Genomic DNA, 23,287 nt, shown 5'->3' with positions numbered 1-23,287 from the left:
AGCATGGTGAAGACGTGCGTAAGGCACGTACGTCCCCGGGAACGATCGCACGCCCCCTCCTCCACTGAATCCATCAGCTCCACTCCCTCTCCTCCAGGCTCTTAACCGTACACCCCGTCCCCGTCCCCGTCCGCCTCTCTGTCCTTCGCCGTGGACTTTCGGGAAGTGCCTCCCTTGAGGTGTGCCAGTCATCTCATCAGTGCCAAAAGCATCTGAGGGAGGAAGACAGTCGGGGAGCGGAAAGGGTGGAGGATGGCGTGGAGGGGTGTGCGTGTGTTCGAGAGAGTGATGTGCGTACGGCCAAGACTCAGAGTGAGGAGAGATGTGGGATGAAACTGCCGCGTGCAGAATCGCACTCCCAGGAACAACCATACTGGACCGACTTGACCGCCAGACTGCCAGACCGCCTAGGTGCGAACACAACGCATGCCATCGTAAAGTCGACCAAAGAAAAGTGTCCGTCCGTCGGCCGACGGACGCCACGGACGCGGAACAAGGTTAGGCGGGAGAGGCTAGGTACGATGGTCCGCAAGGATGTGGAGGACAGGGAGGATTTTCGTGAAGGGGGACACACACAGGTACAGTGTGGTGTGTGTGGGTGTGTATCCATTGCAACGGACGTAGAGGCAATGGGGAACTAAGAAGCTACTGCCTACCGATAACGACGATGACTCCTACTACTGCTGCCTTTGCTACAGATTCTCGCTTGCTGGGTTAAATGCGACTTCTTTGGGAATAGTTCCGTGATGGGAATTGGGTGAGAGGAAGTGATATCGATGAGGCTTATCGTTTTGGGCTGAGCCATCGACGTTGTTGCAATATCGGTTGTTTGAAGAAGAGAGAGTGAGTGTCAGGCATCTTACGTGGGCTGACTGTACCGCAGCAAACGGGGACAACGGCATTAGGTGAATAGGCAACAAAGTTTCCCAGTTCTTTTGTGACCACGTTTGAATGATCACTTTGCTACATTACGTGACTGTACTCCCTGGTGAAGCAAAACAACGAAAACGAGCTGCTGTTGCTGCTACGAGAGAGAGAGAGAGAGAGTACCAGGCAGAAAGTAAAAAGTTTCGAACTCCGTGTTTGGATCGAGCATTGGATCGGGGACGTCGGGAAATTCCCCAATCACGAGACGGACAGGGCAGGACAGGACAGGGCAGGACAGGGGGCATAGGATCATCATCATCATCGCCGCGTGCGCGTGGGGGAGGAGAATTCTCCAGTGCTCCAGTTGCTCACAGACGGCCGGCCGTACGCTGATCGCCGAACCGGCAGCCCCCAGTCGGAATGGAATCCCCTGCAACCCTTGCCAAGATGCGAGAGCCCTGTGAGTGAGTGTGAGGATTGAGAGTAATTAAGAGTGAGAGTGAGAGAGAGTTCGGACTGACTGACTGGGCTGAGTGAGTGCGCAAAAAGAGAGTTGACTGCCCACCCTCACATCGAATCTGAAACTCGGCGCCGTAAGGCTCACTCACTCGTACTCACTTATCCACGGCTTACCGCTACGTTCCGTCCGTTGTGTAGTGTTAAAAAAAGAGAATTTGTTTCAAGATTGGGAGGATGGGTGTTAGGTCATGGGGTGTGGTGGTGTGGTGCTTCGTAACGCTGCTGCGCAATACGCGCGCAACGAACATTTCATTTCATGCCTTTTATTGTTAGTCACCAACTCTTACGTGCGGTGCTGCGGTGCCGAGTGATGCGCAGTCGGCCGGTTCGGGGCTGGTGAGTGGACGAGATATGACATCGCGGACTTGGAATTAGACACGCCACACCAACATACACGTACACACAGACAAGGACACTGCTCTCCCGCACGGTTGGGTTGGTCTCTTTGATGCGACGATATTTTTCACCAACGGCCGGCCGAGTGGTGTTCTTACCAAGAAGGCCGTTTGCTTGGACGGGCTTTGCATACGGATACGCCAGCTTCCAGATATTCCAGAGCGCACGCGGGCCTTACGGCGCGTCATATCACGTCGTGCCGGCTGCGGACATTTTTCTGAGGCATCGCGGAGGAGCGTTGAAGATGACCGTGACCTTTTCAGGAACACATCGACATATGCAAGGCACCATGCAGGTCCCGCCCGCCGACTTACTCGTCGCGCGCCGCGTCCGCGGGATTCCAGATCGAGCTGGCCTGTAGGTAATCTGTCATCCTTCCTCTCATTTGGGAAACCCTACCTACTGCCCCGGCCGATGACACGCCGCCGCCGCCGCCGCCGCTGCCGAAGCAGGGCGTGCCCCCCGTGATCTGTCTCCGGTCGTGCCCGCGCGGGGTCCCTCATCATTTCTACCTTGCCCTTGCCCGCTGCTGCATTGAAGATTTGTGTAATTAGGTAAGAAGGAAAGAAAGAAAGAAAGAAAGAAAAGCGATCGCGAAACACCCCTGGTTCCCCCGCCGCGCGCGCTGTGTGTACGACGCCCGCCAACCCAGTCGGCCGGAGTCCGGGGGCCGGTGAGGGGGGGGAGGCCGGCGATGTGTGAGAGTGTCTATGTACTGCTTGCAGCCCAACCTAAGCTGCAGTGGGGGGTGTAAGCTCTGGCAAGTCCAAAAGTTGCAGGCATCTTCTCCTGGTGTTGCGCACGTAAAAGCCGACAACAGATTTAAAGTTGTATTGGGTCGGGCGTGGCATCATTGAACATGGGTACGAATTGGTAAGGCAGGGCATGGATTAGGAAACTCGAAAGGCATTGGGAGATAGGGACAAGGGGGGAGAGAGAGTTAGAGGGTTACAGCAGAAGCCCGCGTGATGCCGAAAGCTACACCACCTTCTTCACTAACTTCTCGAGACACAGTAGAGTTTGTCATCGGAGCTTTCCCTTCATCTTCAGGCGACAGCGGCCAGGGCTGCCGCGACGAGACGATAGGGCTCTCACTCTCTTGTGGATTTTTTACGAGCTGTCTTGTTTGGGAGGGTCGTACTCCGTTCATGTCCGTCGCTATCGGCATCGCGATCGTAGAGTTGAGGTTACTCGTTGCCTCTCGCGATGATCGTTGGCATGAGGCACAGAGCGTGGTAACGGGAAACCCGGATGTGGTAGTACGGCAACGGTTTCCCTAGTATTCTGCATCCGTACTTCTTTTCTGAGTCTGTATACGGGCGGCATCATCGTACGCTAGACACTAGACACTCTGGTTTGAGCTTCAGACACGCGATCGACGAGACATTTGTACCGGATTCCAGGTTTAGAAACATGTCGTCGTGTGTTACCAAGTAGTGAACCGGCCGAGTATGAGGTTGAGTCTGACATTCCTCTCGTTGGCCGTGGGAAGCGTGGAGCTTCAAGCATTCCAACACTCAATCCCATCTCATCCGGCCATTCCAGCGTAGCATCAGTCCAGCCCTCAGCCCTGCTACTCCACGTACTCTCATTACCTGGATATCAATTGCTGTCCATTCTTTACCGCTTCTTTCTTCAGCAGAGTTTCGAATGAGGCTGGTTTACATTCCAGCACCTGTATCCGTACTAATTACCATCCCTGTCTCCGCCAGCGCAGTACGCAGCAGCTGGAATGCGATGCGGAACCCCTGCGACAATGGTCAAACCCGTGCCCTTTGGGGCTGAACAATTTTGCAGGAATGTAATCAAGGACCCCTGACACTTTGGGCATTCCTTGGGTCTTCTTGCAGCCCTTTTTCCAGTCCGGACTCTGCGACTCTTGGGTGGTTCTTGATGCATTAGCTGCATTTCTCTAGGCATCATCATCGTTTTCTTCACCAATGATACCAAGACTCTTGGCTTCTATTAATGGACCAAATCTGTACACGTACAGCAGATGAGGGGGGTGAGGTGCATTTCTGTCGTAGTCGTAGTCGTCGTAGAAGTGAAGCCTCCACAGCCTCAACGCCGAGCACTAGAACGGACTCACGTTTCGTTTGGAACACATGACCAGAGAGAGTGAGAGAGAGCCATAGCTTGAGGCATTGGAAACATCTTCCAAGCCTCAACCGTTTTAGAGATGCTGACACAGGCAAGCAAAAGAGGCGCGGAAACGGGCGCTGGTAGAGACTTGTCAGCGTGTCAGAAGAGAAGCACAGAGCATTCAGTCCTCAGTGTAAGATGTTTAGTGCACAGAGCAGATACTGGACATGTTGGGCTTGTCGTGGCGTCTGTTTCTCTGCTTTCCCCTCACTCTGATCTCTGTCTTCCCGCGCCACATCCGCGTTTGCCAGCTTGCCCTGACAGAGTCCTACAGCCTACAAGACCCGAACGTGCATGGGACTAACGCCCGATCTTGCCAAGTTCCAGGTCCCGTGGGCGGTGAGCACCAAGCCGCCCTACCCCGAAGAGTCTAGCAAACGAAGAAGGATGGACGCTTTGGGACATGTCTGCGAGGGCTTCGTGGGCTTCTCGGCTTGCAGCAGGCGTACGCCCACCAAAAAGAGGTGGGTGAGGGGGAGAGGGGAGCATGGGGAGGAGCACTGGGGCTGTCGGACTGGGCTGCACATCGTCGGACTGAAGGGATGGGGGCTTAAATTGGTTGGCGGTTGATCCTCATCACCAAACGTCCATCACCGGTTCGAACGCAGACGTGCGGCGTACCTTGCCTAGTGGACGGTACTCGTGTGCTGGCAGCTGCACACGGAAGACACGGATGGAGATAGGTAACCTACATCACCAAAACTGCATATACGATCGAGTTACACGAGCGGAACCGTCAGGCACCACGGCTTTTGCAAGCTCCACGAAAGCTGCACGAAGCTGAAGCCAAAGGGGTGTGTGAGGAGTAGAGATAGTTGCAGGGCCAAGCAAGACGCAAGCACTTACTTTCACAGCTTCTCACGCGTCTCACTGGTTCCGAGCTGGTGGGTTGCGAACCCCGCTGGGGGATGGTGACACCTAGATGATGGATTGATGATGATGATGATGATGGCGGTGAAGCCATGATGCAGATGATTTGATGCTGACGATTTTCCTTATTCCGATACTGCGGTACCCGTACGTACGGATATCCGTAGGTATTGATTCCCAATGATTTGGAACGTATGCTTGCCCCCCCTGCCTTTGCAGATTGCAGCTTGCAGGCCCCCTCTTTGGCTGCAGACTCTCATCTCGCCCAGCAATCTGCAATAGGCAGATCATGGCGGGAAAAGGATTGCAATGCCTGCAATGCTTGCTTTGCACTCGCTTGCCCCTGCACCTTCGCGTTCGCCCTGTGCCTGGCGTGCCTGACAACCTGGGTCAACCGAGAGGAATCTCTGGATCGGTAATATCCCCAGCTCGTCTCAGCATGTTTGCTTGTTTCCTCGCATACTCTTTTCCCCCCTTCAATATCGGGATTTGGGACGTGAATCCCTCTTTCAGCCCCAAACCAGTAAAATGATGTGCCATTTGCCAATTTAACCCAGCAAATAGACTCGATCCAATAAAAGCCCCTCTAGCCTCCAAAGCCAGTCAGTGCTGACAGTGGAGGGGGCCACTCCTCTTCCCGATCGGGGGCTTTTTCAGCACGTATCAACCCCTGCTCAGATCCATATACCTACCTAGTAGTGTAGTGTAAACTCCGTAGGCCCTGCCAGGCTTGCCAGCTGGCTGGGCTCCCTCTCTCTATCTCTCTCTCTCGCGCGTCCCAGGGCAAGGGTTTGGCAGCTCGCCTCGTCGACGCCGTGTCCGCCAGCCCAGCCCAGGTCTCGACGATCCGTGATCTGCTGCAAGAGAAGAAAACCCCCTCCCCCCTGGTGGCTGCAAACCATTTCCATTGGATCGAACCCGACTGTTCGTTAGCGTCCGCAAGCTTCAGTGTGCCACAGCGGGACTTGCTCGGACTACCCAGCTGGAAAGAGGGGAGATCAAGAGAGGGGAGGGGATGACGGATCACAGATGGAGGACGCGGCAGAGGCAGGCGACGGCGTCACGGAGGCACCGCTTTCCAGATCAAGTGCCCTACCAGGGCAGCTGAGTTACGGCCGAAGCGAAGGGAGAGCGAGGGTGGATACCCGTGAAGAGTGGTGGAGAGGGGTGTGTGATCTTTTTGGGACCTGTGATCTGTGATCTGAGGAGCTAGCTAGCTTGGATAGAGATAGTAATAGCTAGAGTACACAGATGGATAGATGGGTTGATAGGCTGGTAGAGTTTGGGCCAGTTCGTGAGAGAGCGGCGTGTAGCCCAGCTTACCTAACAGACTCGACAGTCAACGGATGTGCGGTCCTTGAAGCCATCGCCAGCTTCAGTAAGGTACAGAGTGACACCTCAGAGTAGGGTACCTACTGACTGACAGAGCCTCGTGAGCCTCCCTGACAGCGAATTGGCACCAGTCAAGCCAGTAAACCGACCAACTAGGCGTGGTGCAAGGCACGTCGCACAGAGAATTGCACGCTACGAAAGATGGCGGCTGCCCCCAAGACTACACTATGTACCTGGAGAGCCGAGGCCCCACCCTTCCCGCTCAGCACTGGCCTCCGGTGGCTTAACTAAGCGTCCCGTCTGGTGGCTCTTTCTCCAGATCAGCACTCTCCTCTCCTTCGCTCCTTCCACCACACACCCCCGTGACCACTGAACCCCTCACCACCGAGAATCACCGGCTCCGGAACGGCCCCACCACTCACCGCCAAAGTCATTGGCCAATTCGGTTCGATAGTGGAGACAGCACACACACCCGTCACGGTCGACTATCTTGACATCTTGCCCGATGCATCGATATCGACATCGACAAAACTACACCAAGCAAGCACGGACGGATCACCGACCCAAGATAGCCTCAAAAGTAGCCACCAACATGGCTGAACGCGGCAGTTGCTCTTGGCTTTGATGACTTGCCAAGCTCTCCAAAGAAAAGCCAAATGAACCCAACCGGCAGTTTTTTCCTCTCATCGTGCGGCTCTCTCCTATGGCTGCGGTAGTTAGTGTACGATGCACTCTCAAACTTGGCAAACACCAGCATCAAAATCATCGTATATTCCGTTTGCGGAAAGTTTCAAGAGTCCAACGTCGGGGCGCAGCACGAAAGCAGGGCAAATTCTCGTTTTCTTTCTCCTACACTATCTCTCGCCTTGCTTCACTACGCGACTACTCCCATCCGCCCATCCCGCTCTGTAGTACCGAAACTCGTGTGTGCCACTGCGTCCGTACGGAGGAAAACCATCAGGGAAACGACTGAAACCTTCCGAGGTATCCCCATCACCACTCTTTGCTGCATACGAACGACACGCCCTCCCACTTCCCGCTCTTCTTTTTCGCCTCCCCAGCGGCCGACGATTGCCTCCATCACCGTCACCCTCCTACCCTCTCCGGCCGCATTCGAGCAAGTCGACGGTTTTATTGCGGCGTAGAAGAGGAAGGAAAAAAGTCGTTATGTTTCCGCAACGATAACAGTATGCCTCATGCGGTCTTCTTGTTGTTTCGTACATGTCCGCAATGAGACACAATTCCGAAAGGGTTTTAACAAAACACTCTGAAGGCGAATCCTGGAATCGCCCCTCGAGATGTTCTCGGCCATTGCCACGCAAGCTTTTTCATTGTTTAAACTCGACGATATCCCACGCGAGCGCGGCCGCCCGCACGCACGCTTCTCTTGCCCAACGTTCATGTTTGCTTCCAGAATTTTAAGAGAGCCCATAACGTGAAAGGTGTCGTTATCGTATACTGTCCGCAATGGGAAACGGGATAGACTTAAGAGATTGGCCACATTGTCAAGCTTTCCTACGGGATGTGTCTCGCACGAGTCGGAACGAACCTCCATATCCTCTTTCTCTGTAGTTTTTCGCCTCCGAGATTATTTTGCCTCCTTCAAACATATTGTAAGACGCTTCCGGAGTCGTAATTCACACACCATACATGTCACAATTTAATTCCAACGTTGATCTAAACAGGACTCTGTCACTTTTCAGTCTGAATGCGACGAGACGACGTACCGCAGTAAGGAAGGGAAAGAAAAAAAAGCTTCACGAGGCTTTTTCGGTAGATCTTGCACTCGCGGTTTCCGGATTTCAAGGGTCTTGCATGGTTGTTTCGATGCTGAGCTGTCTTGGCTGTATTTACACTTTATTTCTGCGCTGTTAACCTTGTAACAGTTCAATCTCGAATGGCATTACTCATAGTCATAACTCTCTGGTGACTTACTCAGACTCGTAGAGTTTCTCACATTACAACAGGGCCTAGCCCCGTAAGATGTCGTTCGTCTCATGAGGAAAGCCAGCAGACAGGACACCGCACGGGTGGGAGCAACCCCGGTTGCGATAACGAGACGAAAAAAATGCTTTCTTTCTCCGCGCCGTTTCCGTGTCGAGCTTGAGCTTATTTTCTGTATCCGTATGCGTGCGTATGGTTGTATCCGCCATGCAAGGGAGACCAAAGGGAATGATGACACGTCCCCCGTTTGTCGGCCCTCGGACTGCTGCTGCTGCTGCTGCTGCTGCTGCACACGCCTCCTCCACGCAGCAAAAGAGAAGAGGGAGAGAGAAAACGTGTGAAGATGCCAAAAGCGGATACACAATCGGCATGCAAACGCACAAACGCATCGCATCACGTCGCAAACTGACCACTCACAGTCTCGGTCTCGGAATCGCCATGCCCATGCCACGCTGCCACGCTGCAGTGATCTACTACCCTACCTGCCGTCTTCGACACCGCATGTTCCGAGCGCGGCCGTGGGAATCACGGAGGCCGGCGTCGGAAATGGAAGATAGATGCAGAGAGGACACGAGGGGGAATTAGCGTACCAGCTCGTCGGGGATGCAAGGAGAGAGGTAGAACGATCGTGCGTGGACACACGGATCACGACTACCATTCACTTAGTGGCATGATTCCAACCCAACGTGAGCCATCTGAGCGTATAGCGAACGCCGTCGACGTGAGTGACACTGACAACTTGACGCTGTCGGCGGGTCGTGTTGATCATGCCATTGCTTTAGCTTGGTGCCAGCTTTTGCTTCAAAACAGTTTGACTAGTAGTCACGTCACATAGCAGGTTTATCATGGGTAGTTCCGTCTGCTCCTTGGCTTGGTACTGGTCAACCGAGTGAGGTAAGATGAGGTGAGGTGAGAGTAACAAAATAAGAGGTATCTTTGATTTTCAAGCGTTAACAATATCGTGTGATCGTGCCATATCCACTTCTCCATCGCGCATCTCTCTCCAATGCTCTGGCTCAGCCTAACAATGACACAGACATCCGGCCGCCCACTGCTTCAACAACTTGTCAAGGAAGACTACACCATGCTAGTGTCCACCAGAGAAGCGGCAGCCTGTGCGCTGAAGAAACGCCGTCTTCTCTGACGTGGGCTCGAGTTTAGCAGTAGAGCCTTGGGACCCGGGATTCAGGTTCCTGACAGAGACAGTACTGACTAGATAGAGCCTCCTCCGCCTGGCATATCCCGCCGCCGCGATCTCTGCTCTTCACCGGGCAAAACACCATCCTAACAACATCACCAACACCCCTCCTCCTCCTTCTCACCCAAGCTTTCCCACATGACACGGGAGAAGCCAGTGACAGCGGGCGCAAGGCGTGCTCACGCGAGGAGGAAGGCTACGGTCCTACCGCTCATTTGGGGTAGTCCTTCAAGTGGTAGCTCTTGAGCTTGACAAACTGATCGTAGCCGAAGCGGCTTAGGGTCTGCCCCTTGCCGGAGTTCTTCCAACCCGTCCACGCTAGGTCCTAAATGAGTTGTCAGTACCGAAGACTCTGAGGGGAAGGATGATGGCGGTGGCTTGATGACGAAGATGGCTTGCAGGCCGGTGGGAAAACAAAAACGACTGGCGAGTGTATAGAGTTTGCGAAAGCCGGCAGGCAGATAAAACAACAAAAGAAAAGGAAGATGAAATGCGGCTACCCGCTCCGAGTCGGAACTTCCTAACACTTTGCCAACTCTAGCGTTCGGGGCGGGGGGGAGCATCGGGCTAAGGAAGAGGGAAAGGGTGGGGACCGTAGACAAACAAACACGGAGGATAGTGATCGGAGCGGGCAGAATACAGGTCGGATGATCGCCCAGGATAAGGAATGGCATGTTTGTTGCTTGTAGGGTATACTCACTGGGCTGGGGTAATCGCATCGGTTAACGAAGACGGTTCCTGCTTCGACCTGGTCCGCGAGCTCATAGCCGCGGTCCGTGTCCTTGGTCCAGATGCTGGCCGTCAGGCCGAACTCGCTGTCGTTCATGAGCTTGACAGCCTCCTCGTCACTCTTGACCCGCTGGACGGGAATCACCGGTCCAAACGTCTCCTCCGTCATGACGGTCATCGAGTGGTCCACGCCCGTGAGAAGTGTGGGCTTGACAAAGTTGCCCTTGGGCGGGGGGTTGCTGAAGGACTCGTTCTCGGGGGTTGCGTCAGTGGCGCCCTTGGAGAGGGCGTCCTTGATATGCGACTCAATGGCTTCCTGGGAACGCTTTGAGATGACGGGGCCAACGTGCGTGCCCTTGTCAAACGGGTCTCCGAGCACGTACCCCTTGAGAACCTTCTGGACGGCTTCGACAAAAGCATCGTGGATCTTGTCGTCAACATACACCCTCTCGACGGAGCAGCAGCTCTGTCCCGAGTTGAAGACGGCGCCGTCGACGATCTCGGCCGCAGCCCAGTCAATGTCTACATCGCTACGGATGTAGGCCGGGTCCTTTCCTCCCAACTCCAAACCGACGTTGACGACACGGTCTGACGCAGCCTGCTGCACGGCCAGACCACCGGCCACGGAGCCGGTGAAGGCAACGAGCTTCACCTTGGGGTTACGCACGATGGACTCAATCATGACGGGAGAGCCGCAGTGGAAGTACTGCAGCACGCCGGCCGGGAGACCGGCCTCCTCAAACACCTTGGCCACGCGCTCCACAATTGTCGGAGTCTGCGGTGAGGGCTTCAAGATGACGGTGTTGCCAGACAATAGCGCGGGAATGAGCGAGTTGACCAGAATGAGGTAAGGGTACTGGGCGTGTGATGTCAGTAAGAGAGACAGCGGTATCGCGGTGGTGGTGGCTCAGCAGTTTGCGCGTTTGTCTCACAGCAATGGAAACATTGAACGTGCTGCGGACACCACGTAACGGGAGAAGCCACGAAAAGTAGGAGACAAAAGAGAACCCACATTCCAGGCAAAGAGGACGAGGACCGGGCCAACGGGAACCTTGCGAATGAAGCGCTTGAATCCCTTCTCAGCCTCGCCGTCGGTGTCCTTGAGGACGTCATCGGCAATCTTGAGGAGGTACTCGCCGCGCTTCACCGCCGTGGCGATTTCGACGCCAGTGTAGGCACAAGGGCGGCCCATCTGGACGGTAAGCTCTTGGGCGAGGTCATCCTTTTGCTCGAGGAGGAGGCTCAGAGCCTTCTTGACGATGGTCTTGCGGTCGGCCAGCGAGGTCTTGCTCCATGACTCGAAAGCCTTGGTGGCGGTGTTGGGAAGCTCATCTAAGTCGGCCTGGGAGACGCCGTTGCGGGTGAGGATGGCCTCATTGGTGGTGGGAGAGATGGTCTTGAGGACTTCGACAGACATGTTTAGTTGATTCTCTTCTTCACGGGGGTATCAAAAGGTTCAAGTTGAAGAGAGAAGACTATGAATGAGAAAAAGGGAATCAGTTCACAGTTGTTGATCAGGAGGCAATTCGCAGCTTAGATATCCCCCTTCATGAATCGTGAGCTCACTGAGGGGCAGGTGGAGGGGCAATGGCATGGAGGGGCAACCGCCGCACCTGTGACCTCCTGCCGGACCGCGCTTGTGGGGAACGCGGTAAGATAAGGGGATGATGTAATCAATCAGTACCACCGCCGATAAGATATTGGCGATAAGACCCGCTCTAATTTTTTTACAGACCGCGCGCCCTGGGATCGCGGACTTTTGCTTGGATACCGTACAACGACAGTTGCATTACCGCCGACCACGAGGCTACCGACAAGGCTGCAGTAGGGAAATTGTATCTTGCCGTTGCTAGCATTCCAATACTTTGAGGACCCACCGTTTATCCATTCTAAGTCCCAGCAAGCCGCTATGGCTCCCGAAAAACGAAACAAGTTTCTCGACGCAGACGAGAGCGACGACGACCTCGACCAGGGCTACGACTCCGAGGCTGAGGAGCTGCGCAAAGGAGGCCGCAGTGCCAAGAGGCGCAAAGTCGACAGCGAGGACGAGGACGACTTCAGCGACGAGGAGCAGAACGTCACAAAGGACGCCGAAGACGCCGCGAGGGACGACGACGAAGAAGATTCCGACGAAGATGCGGAAGCCTCAACCTCAACCAAGAAAAAGTCCTCAAGCTCGGCATCAAAGCTAGACCTGCCCGATGTCTCCAAACCCCTCACGAAAAAGAACCTTGTCGCGACGGAAGAAGCCATCAAGAAATCCGGCGTCGTCTACATCTCCCGCATCCCGCCCTTCATGAAGCCCCAGAAGCTGCGTTCCCTCCTCGAGCCCTACGGCAAGATCAACCGCATCTTCCTCGCGCCCGAGGACCCGACCGCGCACGCGCGCCGCGTCAAGGCCGGCGGCAACAAGAAGAAGTCCTACACGGAGGGCTGGGTCGAGTTCATGCGGAAAAAGGACGCCAAAGCCGTCTGCGAGCTGCTGAACGCGCGGACCATTGGCGGCAAGAAGGGGTCGTACTACCACGACGACATCTGGACGCTAAAGTACCTCAAGGGGTTCAAGTGGCGCCACCTGACGGAGCAGATCACGGCCGAGAACGCGGAGCGGACGAGCAGGATGCGGGCCGAGATTAGCAAAGCGAGCAAGGAGAACAAGGAGTTTGTGCGCAACGTGGAGAGGGCCAGGGTGTTGGATGGTATTGCTGCGACGAGGGAGAAGCGCGGCAAGGCGGCTGCGTCGACGACGGAAGCGGGGGCCTCTGTCGATGGTGGTGCGGCGGCGGCACCGGCGGCGGACGAGAAGCTGGACAAGAGGCGGACGGTGTTTAAGCAGATACCCCTGGCGGATAGGAAAAGCGAGGCTGGCTCGGCTGCGAAGCCGGCAGGTGATGTTGCGAGGGTGCTCGGGAAGATCTTCTAATGAAGGAGAGGGGTGGGGTGTGTGCTTATGTTCGGCGTTCAACAGTTATCGCCGCTTATGTTACTGGTAATGGGAAGCATAAAATGTGACTTTCAAAAATCATAAGATGAAAAGCGCGAGAGCCCTATGGACCGGCAGCCTCGGGATGTTGCGGTGTGTGTCACTGGTGGGCATCTATGGCCGACTTGCCGGACTACGAATGCGAGAGTTACTGGGTCACCATCTTTGACGGCTGAGGTGGGCAATATGTCTGGCATCTTGGCATGAAAAGAAAAGACGAAATGACGTTTCTTTGTGTGTCTACCTCTACGGGACGAAGCTATCCACAGCTGAGAAGCCGGCAGTAGTATGCAGGCAGGATGATGCGTGTCGTCTGTACTCACCAGCGTGAAGAAGACCCTTTGGACTTCGAAGTATATTACTGCATAACCGGAGCGAATGCGAATGCTTCCTCTACACCACCCTCGGCTCCGCGACGAGCTACACACTTGGAGAGCTCTTGACTTGGCGATCTATTCACTTGGCATGAAAGATATGATGAAATGGTCCCTTGGAAACTCGGACGAAGAAGCTGCTCGAAATGAAGTCGTTAAAATAGCCGGCGCTAATATAAATACTTTACCGTTAGAAAGTACGCAAGAGCATGTGAGGGAGTGCGTAATTGCAGCAATCTAGGCTCGGAACGACCTTCCATTGGTAGTTTGCAATACGTCGTCATTGTGTAGAGATCCTTGTCGGCCGTGGCTGCGATCTTGACCACCTCATCAACAGCTCTCCAGCCTCGGCCTCAACTCACACCAACTTACACTGAGCTCACCACAACGCAACCTCGGCGAACCTGCTAACTCGACAATACCGGCCCAAGCTCATAGACACAAGCCATGAATGAGAATTCCTCCCATGACATGTCACTACTCCTACTCACACGAAACCGTAGTCATCGCCAAAAAGCACCGCGCCGCGCCAACCTTCACCGGCGTCCAAGAAACCAAGCAAACAAAGTCCCCGTCTACAGCATCTCGATCAGATGGCAGCAACCCCGATCTCCAAAAGCCTCAAACGCAAAACAAAAACAAAAAAAACAAAAAGGCAACACCCATTGTTGCGAGCGCACACGGGCGGTCTCCACTCCCACTTCTGCCCGCTCGCCGAGGTCACCCCGGCCAAATGGAGTAAGCCAAGCCGACGTCGCCCGTCGCCGTGTGGGTGAGAGACTGAGCCTCCCGTCCGTCGGAGTCCGCCTTGACCTGTGAGTGAGCAAGGTAGAAACAAAACGTTGACCACGACGTACACCCTCCCCACCATCATGACAAACCCCAGGGAAACTGTAAATCCGTGCGGTGCGGCGCCGACATTCAGGTCCCCGTCGGCATCCCGCTGCCTCCCTCCCTCCATCGTCTCATCAATGTCGCCAGCGAAAGTTGGTGGTCGGAAACGGTGGAGGTGGAGGCTTACCTCATGATGGATGGGGTGTGTATGTGTGAGTAGAGCCTCCATGGGTGTGACGGACACGTCTATTGTCTGAGTGGTGCAAAGTCTGGGGAAAGGAAGGTGCCGACAGGTCTCTTACACCCGCTTAACCGACAGCGCCTGGAGGCTGTCTGGGACTCGGGCCCGGGGTCGGGGAGGGTAAGGCTGAGTCTGAACGGCCCCTTGGAGAGACTCTGGGGAAGCCTGAGGGTAGGATGAGGAAGGACGGACCACGTCGGTTTCGTAGAAGGTTGAAACAACGACGCCGTCTCTGGTACCCAGGCAGAGCCTCAGAGGGCGTGGCTCCTAGAGTCGGCGGCGGCCGGTTTCGCGGGCCCAAGAGTGTCCAGTGCTGGATGGGGGTAGGGGAGGCTCTCCGTCTCTCGAATGAACAGACAGACAGACGGACGGACAGGCCATGGGCTCGTAAGGCTCATGACTAAGGTAGGGGTCTGGAGGTGCCGAGTTTATGGTGTGACTTGGGTGCTTAAGCCCGCTGGAGTCGGCGATTAGAAACAGTGAAGTCGGCAGTCCCAGACAGTCGGCACCCTCTTTGGGTAACTGAGGGAGAAGAGCACGGACGAACAACTGTTGATGGGAAGGTCGATGTGCTGTTGTACGAATAAACACCAGAGGGTAGGGTGTGAATGGTATAAGTTGGGGGAGCCCCTGTCGAGGGCCGTGCGACCAGTTGCTGCTGGACGCACGTACGACGTTGCCTATCACTGGGACCTGGGGGAGTGCTGAGCACAGAGCGTAGAGAGGGCAAGAAGAGTGCATGAAGAGAAGCTCGGACAAGTTGAAATGGCACATCGCCGACAGCTCTGAGACTGGATCCTTGCTTAACGGCGATGGGATCGTGAGATGCGGCGGTTGAACGGCAGAGAGGAACACACTGCAGAGAAACGCAACAAGACAAGGCGGACGCATAAGCCACGTGGTGATCTGGTAGTGTAGTCTTTTTTTGTCTAACGACAAACGCAAACGCCCTTTTTCACTTGCGTCGCAGTCTCAGTCAAAGGTATCTGATGATGCATACACGCCTTGCCACCCCATCCTTGAAACCATCCCATTCATTTTCTGAGAGAGAGATACCTCCACTCTCTTCCTCTATTGCCCAAGAAACCAAACGTGTCCACGTACCATCTCGTAAGGAAACAAATTTCCTCCTCGCAGACGGCCACTTAACCTTAACACCGTCCCGGGGCCACCAAACGTCGGGGACCGCGACAGAGACACGTCCCAACTTTGTCCCGTCCGTCCATGGACGACACGCCCCTCCCCTTCACCTTTCGGAAGACGGACATCCACACCTGACGCTTAATCCTGAATCTGGAGTTCGTCCATGTCGTCAAGCAGTTCATCCATGTCCACCCTCGGAGCACCCTCGTCGCCCTCGGTCTCGGCGATGCTCATGGCGTCCGGATCGATGTTCTGCGGCTGTTGTGACTTGTACAGCGCCATCGTCGCGCGCAGCTCGTCGTCCTCCTCGACATCGCGCAAGAATTGCTCGTAGTCCTCGTTCATGCGGTCCTGGTCAGCCTGCTTGGGCAGCAACTCACCCTCGTCCTTGGCCATGCGCTTGAGCTTCCAGTTACGGTTCTTGTGCTTTCTTCTGTTGGGGTAGTGCTTCTTGACGAGGATGACGTCGGGTATCGTCGAGCCGTAGGCGTGCGACTCTTCAATGGCGTCAAACTCCTCGTTGTTGAAGTTAGTGCCCGTGAGCATGTAGCCCAAGACCGAGTCGCCGGCGTGCAGCAGGCCGCCCAAGTGTGTTCTCGCAAAGTAGGTCTTGTCGTTTGAGCCCAGGTCGGAGGCACGGGCTACTTGCACCTCTGCGAGATGCCACTTGCCCTTTGTGATGCCCGTCGGCTCGATGTCCATGACGATAAACTCAACAAGTGACTTGACGTCGGCGAGGGAACGGAACGGTGCACGCCAGTAGATAGGAGCGCTGACATCTGCGGTCTGAAGGGTGTTGGGGTCGAAAAGGTATACTGCGGTTCCGATCTTGTGGCAGATGACGAGGGGGGAAATGTTGCCGGATGCTCGGGCCAGCTTGATGGGCAGAGCCACAAGATCGTCACGGCAAATAGGGATCAGTTCGACTGAAAAGGTGAACTTGAAAGATTTTGTCGATGTGTGGATATCCTGCGAGATGAGCTCCTGCGACTTCTTGACCGTGCAAGGCACAACGGAGTTGAGGAAATCACAGAACTTTTCAGCCTGATTCCTCGCCGAAAAGAAGAAATCGATTCCGTCCTTTGCTTCCTTAATGTTGAGGGTATCTCTGTGTGCACCGTGCTTCATAATCAACTGCTCGAGGTAGAGGAACGTCCTCTTATGCAGGACCTTTTGCCGGACCTGGACGGAGGCGCGCCACACGTTGGCCGTGTAGGACTTTGCGCAGTCGGGACATTGCTGGTATGCGACGATGTAAACCGCCTCAAAGGCCTGCTGGAGAAGGACGCCGCTCTGGACCTCGTCCTGGATCGTAATCTTGACCTTGACTCGTCTCGAATGGGGTTCCGTCCACACAAAGGAGGCGTCGATGATGCGTATCTTGTTCAGGCCCTTTAGCTTCTTGAGGCAGAGGGCGAGGAGTTCGCGGGACTCGGGGGCGGCGACGATCCAACTGCTGGGCGGCAGCAGCCAGCGTTCGCAATCTCTGCAGTAGTTGAGGGTGGCTTCGCGCTGGACGCCCTGGGAGATGTCGACAGTCAACTTGATGCAGTCGAAGCAGAGCGCGTTGGCGGCGGTCGTTCCGTCGATGGGAGCGCCGCAGTTGCAGCAGAGAATCGTGGCGTGGGTGCTATTCATGTTCATTTTGGCGTCTCTTTTTGCCCTCACTGCCTAAGTCCTTGTCTATGTCGAGGAGAGAAAAGGTCTGGCAAAACGAGGCGACAAGGGGCTCTCTTGGGCAATTTGGGCTCGGTGTATGGCGGGGTTGTTCATCGAGGGGAAAAAAAAAAAATCATGAACCCCGGACGATAAGGCGAGCGCGGGGCTTATCAATAGAGTCACATGATAATGACGCCGCTGGTGGCGGGGTTTCGCCCAGCTTCGAGTCACATTAGTAATCACAGCTGACACCAGCATCCAGTCGTGCATTCTATCATCTAAATACCTAAAATCAGAGGGAGTCCCGCCCCGGGGAAAACGGCAGCTGGGCACGGAATTCGAATACTTTAGTCAAAGACTGTGTCAATAAATCACTTTTGTGACTCATCGTTGGCTCAACAGCTTGGCACCTCCTCCCAGGTCGGCATCGTCGGCCATGTCGATGTTCAAGAGGCTTCCTCAAGGTGGTAATTTGCTACATTTGTGTGAAGAGAGACTAATAAAAGGCTCACCCTTGGCATATCGGTTTTCAAGGAATAAAATGCGACCATTCTGGCTCAAGCTAGCCGAGACGCCATGATTGCAGCATAAGTAGGATCTATGTTAACAGCAGTATCGGACAATCAATAGATAATATAGGAGTCAGGACACTTCACTTAGACCTCTGCATGTATCAAGGCTGTTGTAAAAGTTTTCGCCTGCCTCACTATAAATAGGACAGTAAAGAGAGAGACAGAAGGAAGGGAACAGCACGAACTGTGTGGATTCGTCGTCTGATTCGGCCAAGCCTTCGTAAATGCTTTCATGCACGGGGTCAGGCTCGTGGATGTCAAGCCCCTGAATCGGAACCCTTTTCTAGATACTCGAACTGTGTCTTGAAGATTAGCCATCACTTCTGACTCTCAGCGGGCCAGACTACTAGTATAAATAAACAGCCGAGGATGACCTGGGGAGCAACGAGACTACTTTTAGGCCTATCGTAGTTCTGCGAACCCATTTCATCGACTTCCGGGATCTACAGCTGCTATAACCGCCGCGTCAGTTAGCCTCCTGTAGATTTCTCGCGCACACCTCCTCCGCCTATTGTCTGTGGTAGCGAAAGGAGAATAATCGTGAGGGGCGATTTGTCATTTATAACCAAGTTACTCAAACATTCGAAATTGCAGCTTGGAACTTTTGGCATCATCAACATGGCTGGGAATTCTGGTGTAGTATGAGTGGCATCATCCGTGATCCAAGATTCTCGCTCAGTCTAAGAACACATCACCGCAGGTCTCCAGCTTCCACAAAACCTTCAAATCGCAAAGAATCTATTCTTTCTCTCTCAAGGGTATACCTACAGAAGGTTTCAGATCATGAACTCGTTAAAATGGGCATCTCTACGCCTTACCGTTCACCTCCTCAGTCTTCTCCGCCTCCTTTCCATTCGTCCCGTTGCCGTTCTCCCGACCAACGGGACCAATAGTCTCCCGAGCAACCATCAAATCCTGAGCCAACGCACCGAGGTGAAGCACATCAGCCGACATGGAAATAAGACTCATCCTCTTCGCCGCCTCCCGAAGCTTCTCGGGGCTTCCGTACGGCGGCGCGCAGAACGCGAAGCCAGCATACGGCTTGTCATGCTTGTCGATCGTATCGAAGAAGAGCTTCGAGATCTCGAGCCACTCGGGCTCATCGGCGCCCATGCCGCCCATCTTGGCCTCGAGGTTCATGCTGACGCGGCAGTCGAGCGTGCCGAACCAGACGACGTCGATGTCGGGGCACTCTGTGAGGATCGCGTCGAGGTTGCGCACGCCCTCGGCGGACTCAATCTGGATCATGATGGCGGCCTGGTCGTTGACGCACTTGTGGATGTCGCGGTTGGGATCGTAGGGGGTGTCGGTGAGGAAGGGGATGAGGCGGAAGGGGGGAGCAGAGCGTGTGCCGCGCTGCTTGGTGCCGTACTTGGCTGCGGACAGGACGTGCTTGGCCTCCTCTACCGTCTCGACCTGGGGGATGACGACGCTGGCACCGCAGTCGAGGGCATAGCCGATGGCGGCGTGGTCGTGGCCGGGAACACTGCGGGATGCATGTCAGCACTAGCTTCACTGTCGCGAGGTGTTTATGGGAACACCTACCGAACCCATGGGATGGTTCGTCCCTGGCTCATGAAGATGGCTTCGTGGACCATCTATCCCCCGTTGATCAGTGAAGTTCGGCACAGCGAGTTGTCGTTCCAGCCGATGACTTACCGATGTCATGGTCTCGACGTTACAGGACGTATGCTCCCAGTCAATCCAAACTGCGTCGTATCCCATAGGGGCAAGGAAGCGTGTGATGGGGAGAGAACTGAGGCCAGCATAATAGCACATCAATGGGGGGATCTTCTTCTCGTGGGCATCGCGAATGGCTTGACGAGCCTTGTGCGGTTGAAACAGGGAGGGCGCCGCGTAGGCATTCATTCCCAGCGTAGGGACATTCTTGTATTCCTGGCCGATGACTGACATCTTGGCTAGTCCTCGGAAGATGGGTGATAGTAGATGAATAGAGTCTCTGGGGTGAGGTATCCAAGTAATGGAAGAGATATCGATGCGTCCAAATGTTGACGAGAAGAGCGGCAATGGTAACTCTTTTATATCACGTTGGATTCATCAAACGTCACATTGCATGCTGCCAACTTGTGGACCTTCAGGGGCCACCAGAGCTTGCCGGGGCTCGCAGTTGCTTTCTCTCCGGCAGCGATAACGTGGAGCTGGACTATCGGTTTGTCTTTGTGACCCAGCATTGGTCCTATATGGTGCCCTAGAAGATGCCCCAACTATTGACTTGCTTTGACCTTGTTCGACGAGGAGAGTTTCTACAGCACGATGGATGCAACGACGGGTGGATACCCTACTCTCACGTCAGCGTGTGTCGGCAAAAGAAAGTGTTTGGTCGTTATGCTCAAGCATAAGACTTTGCAAAAGAACAAAGTTCCGTACCCTAGCCGTAAACGCTCTTCCGTACATCAATCCAATGGCTTATTGGGTATCTTAGTGCTTAGTATAGGGTAAAGCAACGGCGATATGGGCGAGCTTCCTAGACGCGGGGAACGCAAGAAGTTGGTGCATTAACCAGACGGTCATTATTCGAGGGACGTCAATTGCTACCTCTCGGACACGGGCCGAATTGGTCGGGTCCTAATAGCCGGCTGAGCTGGCGTAAGCTTCTACCAGCCTCCAATGACCTTTGAAAGGAATATCATGTCTTTGGCTCCGCGCTAAGCGTTGTCCATCACAGTAGGTCTTACTGCAGGATCATTTACGACCTGGATCAGACAGGGGATCGTATGGACCCTCAGAAAATGTCCCACATGGATATTTTGCCGTCTTTGCTGCCAGCTGCCAGCCAGTGAGCATTCTGAGCTTGCTGGATGCGCCTGTCCTTGACACTGAGCTGCTGTTGTCCTGGACGAGAGATAATATCGTGGGGAAGCTGATTGGGATCGCTGGACGCGCTTCGGGTTTCATCAGTCCGGGATGTCGCGCCGACACTAGCCAAGGCAACCGCGTAACATCCCACTTGGTGCCATTTGAGAGCTGCCACCTCCTTGAGCGTCTTGGAGGAATACACACGAATCATGGAATCCCAGCCAGCGGTAGCAAAGATGCGTCCGTCGTCCCGAAGGCGTAAACTCTGCTGGCCCGAATGCTTGGTGTTCAGAATCTTCAACGGCTGCTGGATGATGCCCCCATCAATATCGGCGTTAGGTCCCGGATTAGGGCCCGGAATAGGGTGTTTGGCGATTGTTGCATCTGCACCGGAGGTAAGAAAGTAGCCTTGCTCCGCGACGACGTCGAGGGAGAGGATGGGCTGGTTATGGACTTGAGACAAGTAGGTGGTATTCCAAGTCCCACTGTTGAGCTGCAAGACCGTTGCTAACCCATTCTCGTATGCGGCGACGAGGGTCAGACGACCATTGGTGGATGACGGTGTAGACCCGGGTACGTCAACGTACAGCAGGGCTAGGGCCATGACCATGCCATTCTTCTCTGTTGACTTTATTGTGTGAAGTCGCTTCTTGGACGGTAATTCGTAGATGTCGACCTATCACGGATGCACGGGTTAGGTCCCCGGTCTCATGCAGAAGACCGGGCTTAAAGGCGGAGATAATTGGCGGGGATGGTGAACTGACCGATTCCGACGCCAGAGTGTTTGGCACTGCTAGTAATAAGTTCGAAGACTCGGACGCGTCTTCGCCAGGCATCGGAGCACATGATGCGAAAGAACAGAAATTCATGGTGTTGACGTCGATGAGATGCAAAAGCCAAGGCTGTGGCCGTGGCTCTGCTGTCTCATCGAGAGGTAGCTTCTTACTCAGGTGAGATTCATCCTTGAGGCCCAGTTGCCAGACGGCAAGCTTATGATCCCGGCCGTGGCTGAGTGGAGTGTGAGAGAGGATCAGCGATGCAGCAATGGAGGGAGGCTCACGTTATTATCCGGTCGTCTCCCCAACCCTTTATCCCCAAAATTGCGTTCTCATGTGGCCTCCATACGGCCGTCGGGCGCATAATGGTGAGGTCCCAGAGGACGACGAAGCCTTCCGCATCTCCGCTGGCTAAACGATCGTTACCGCGGACGAAGGATAAAGCGTGCACTTGGGCTTTGTGGCCTCGAAGGATGGACTTTGGGTGAGGGGTCGATTCTGCCATGGCCTAGATTGTCCGACCTGCGATCTTGTCGCGCGAAAGATTAGAGTGAAAGCGCGGCGATTTGAGATGGCGGAGGAAAAGTCGAAAACAGTGTCTCTAAATTTGGAAACGCACAGTACACTTCTGCGGAAGGAAGGGTCCTGGCCCACCTGCACTCCGCTAACCGGCTTACTTAACGCTGCAGTGAGCCACTTGCCTGCCGGAACATGCTGTTCACAGGATCATGACAGTGCTTCGTCTGATTGCCATGCCATGCCATGTTTTCTCTGCTTTTAGGAATCTGACAATTTGACAAACTTCAGAGATGACATTTCTGACTACCGAGATTCGGGATACCGAGTACAACAACGGGGACAAGGTAGCTCACGTCAGACCTCTGACACATTACTCCGAACCGCCCGTTTGCGTGAGGTGTCGCACTTTGATTCGAAGACGACCTGATGATAATCTACTCCCAAGAGCTCGGATCCCACGGCGGTGGATGTTGATATGACTGGCAAGATAAATACCTGATAAGGACCAGGGATGTTGTGTGAGGTGAGATATCTTGGCAATTCCGAACCAGAGCCCGTGACGTGGGAAAATGGGAAATAGGCACTACAATTCACCTTGACCGTGAGGGCAAATGCGTGTACAGGCGAGAGAGCGAGAGAGGCTGTAAATGTTTTTCTACTTCGGTTGCGATTGGGGCGTCTGTTTAAAGTTGCCATTACCTATCCACCGCGAGCTGGGGTTATCACGACATGACTCTTGTAAGGCGGAGAAGATCGAGAGGCCCGTGAGGCCCATGTACAGTGTATCCGCATAAGTCGGTTCACGTTGTATCCCTCTGCCTCTGCGAATGCCACAAGTGAGTCACCGTCCCTCCAGTGCGGTATGAGATTTGTCCACTAGAGGGTGGTGGGAAGCGGACGGTGCGGCCGAGTCGACCGAAGGGTCCGGACCGCATCGGATATTATAGATACGAGCGGAGGGAGGTGAGTCGTCGCCCGCTCGGTCCACGTCAGCTTGGAATAAAGGGTCTCTTGTATTTTACCGTGATGCCTGAATCCTGTCGGAGCATGCAAAGTGGAGTTGTGTAATGTACCTTGGGCTGAAGGCAAGACACAGTAAGGTACGGGAAGCTTGAGTTACCATGTGTAAGCCATCCAGAGTTGCGGAAGATTCCCAACAGGGCGGGTTGGATCCTGGCGGGGCATCCTTTCTGGTCAGACGGGAACGTCCACAACCAAGTCAGCGGGAATATTTGACTTGGATGGCACAAAGTCCCTGGTTTTCCGCCGTCTTATCATCTCTCCAGGTGAAAGCTCGGTGTGTCCAGGTGTGTTCGGTGTACCAGGGTTGCTTTCCTGGTGGTGTGCCGGCGTGGGGGGATCTTATTGGATC

General features: G+C 54.6%; 7 protein-coding genes across 7 annotated transcripts; 1 reads left to right on the top strand and 6 right to left on the bottom strand.

Moving 5' to 3' along the window:
* Positions 1-7,000: 7,000 nt before the first annotated feature.
* Positions 7,001-7,120, bottom strand: CCOS01_09784 (uncharacterized protein; the record flags this gene model as incomplete). The annotated part of the gene is made up of 1 exon (XM_060457941.1): positions 7,001-7,120. The coding sequence occupies one exon, from the start codon at positions 7,118-7,120 to the stop codon at positions 7,001-7,003; it is 120 nt and encodes a 39-aa protein (XP_060311106.1).
* Positions 7,121-9,479: 2,359 nt separating this feature from the next.
* CCOS01_09783 (aldehyde dehydrogenase) lies at positions 9,480-11,414 on the bottom strand (the record flags this gene model as incomplete). Its single annotated transcript, XM_060457940.1, has 3 exons — positions 9,480-9,593; positions 9,969-10,853; positions 11,010-11,414. The coding sequence occupies 3 exons, from the start codon at positions 11,412-11,414 to the stop codon at positions 9,480-9,482; spliced, it is 1,404 nt and encodes a 467-aa protein (XP_060311105.1).
* A 492-nt stretch (positions 11,415-11,906) lies between these two features.
* CCOS01_09782 (RNA recognition domain-containing protein) lies at positions 11,907-12,920 on the top strand (the record flags this gene model as incomplete). The annotated part of the gene is made up of 1 exon (XM_060457939.1): positions 11,907-12,920. The coding sequence occupies one exon, from the start codon at positions 11,907-11,909 to the stop codon at positions 12,918-12,920; it is 1,014 nt and encodes a 337-aa protein (XP_060311104.1).
* A 1,776-nt stretch (positions 12,921-14,696) lies between these two features.
* CCOS01_09781 (uncharacterized protein) lies at positions 14,697-15,320 on the bottom strand (the record flags this gene model as incomplete). Its single annotated transcript, XM_060457938.1, has 1 exon — positions 14,697-15,320. The coding sequence occupies one exon, from the start codon at positions 15,318-15,320 to the stop codon at positions 14,697-14,699; it is 624 nt and encodes a 207-aa protein (XP_060311103.1).
* Positions 15,321-15,710: 390 nt separating this feature from the next.
* On the bottom strand, positions 15,711-17,216 carry CCOS01_09780 (NMD3 family protein; the record flags this gene model as incomplete). Its single annotated transcript, XM_060457937.1, has 1 exon — positions 15,711-17,216. One exon carries the CDS (start codon positions 17,214-17,216, stop codon positions 15,711-15,713), a length of 1,506 nt encoding a protein of 501 aa, XP_060311102.1.
* Positions 17,217-18,610: 1,394 nt separating this feature from the next.
* CCOS01_09779 (HpcH/HpaI aldolase/citrate lyase family protein) lies at positions 18,611-19,717 on the bottom strand (the record flags this gene model as incomplete). Its single annotated transcript, XM_060457936.1, has 3 exons — positions 18,611-19,289; positions 19,349-19,401; positions 19,463-19,717. 3 exons carry the CDS (start codon positions 19,715-19,717, stop codon positions 18,611-18,613), a joined length of 987 nt encoding a protein of 328 aa, XP_060311101.1.
* Positions 19,718-20,546: 829 nt separating this feature from the next.
* Positions 20,547-21,901, bottom strand: CCOS01_09778 (WD repeat domain-containing protein; the record flags this gene model as incomplete). The annotated part of the gene is made up of 3 exons (XM_060457935.1): positions 20,547-21,296; positions 21,385-21,628; positions 21,681-21,901. The coding sequence occupies 3 exons, from the start codon at positions 21,899-21,901 to the stop codon at positions 20,547-20,549; spliced, it is 1,215 nt and encodes a 404-aa protein (XP_060311100.1).
* Between the last annotated feature and the right edge of the window lie 1,386 nt (positions 21,902-23,287).

This window comes from Colletotrichum costaricense, assembly GCF_030867565.1.
Source record: "Colletotrichum costaricense strain IMI 309622 chromosome Unknown Scaffold_10.1, whole genome shotgun sequence".
NCBI classification, from domain to species: Eukaryota; Fungi; Ascomycota; class Sordariomycetes; order Glomerellales; family Glomerellaceae; genus Colletotrichum; species Colletotrichum costaricense.
This window is presented reverse-complemented; position numbering and strand designations above follow the sequence as displayed.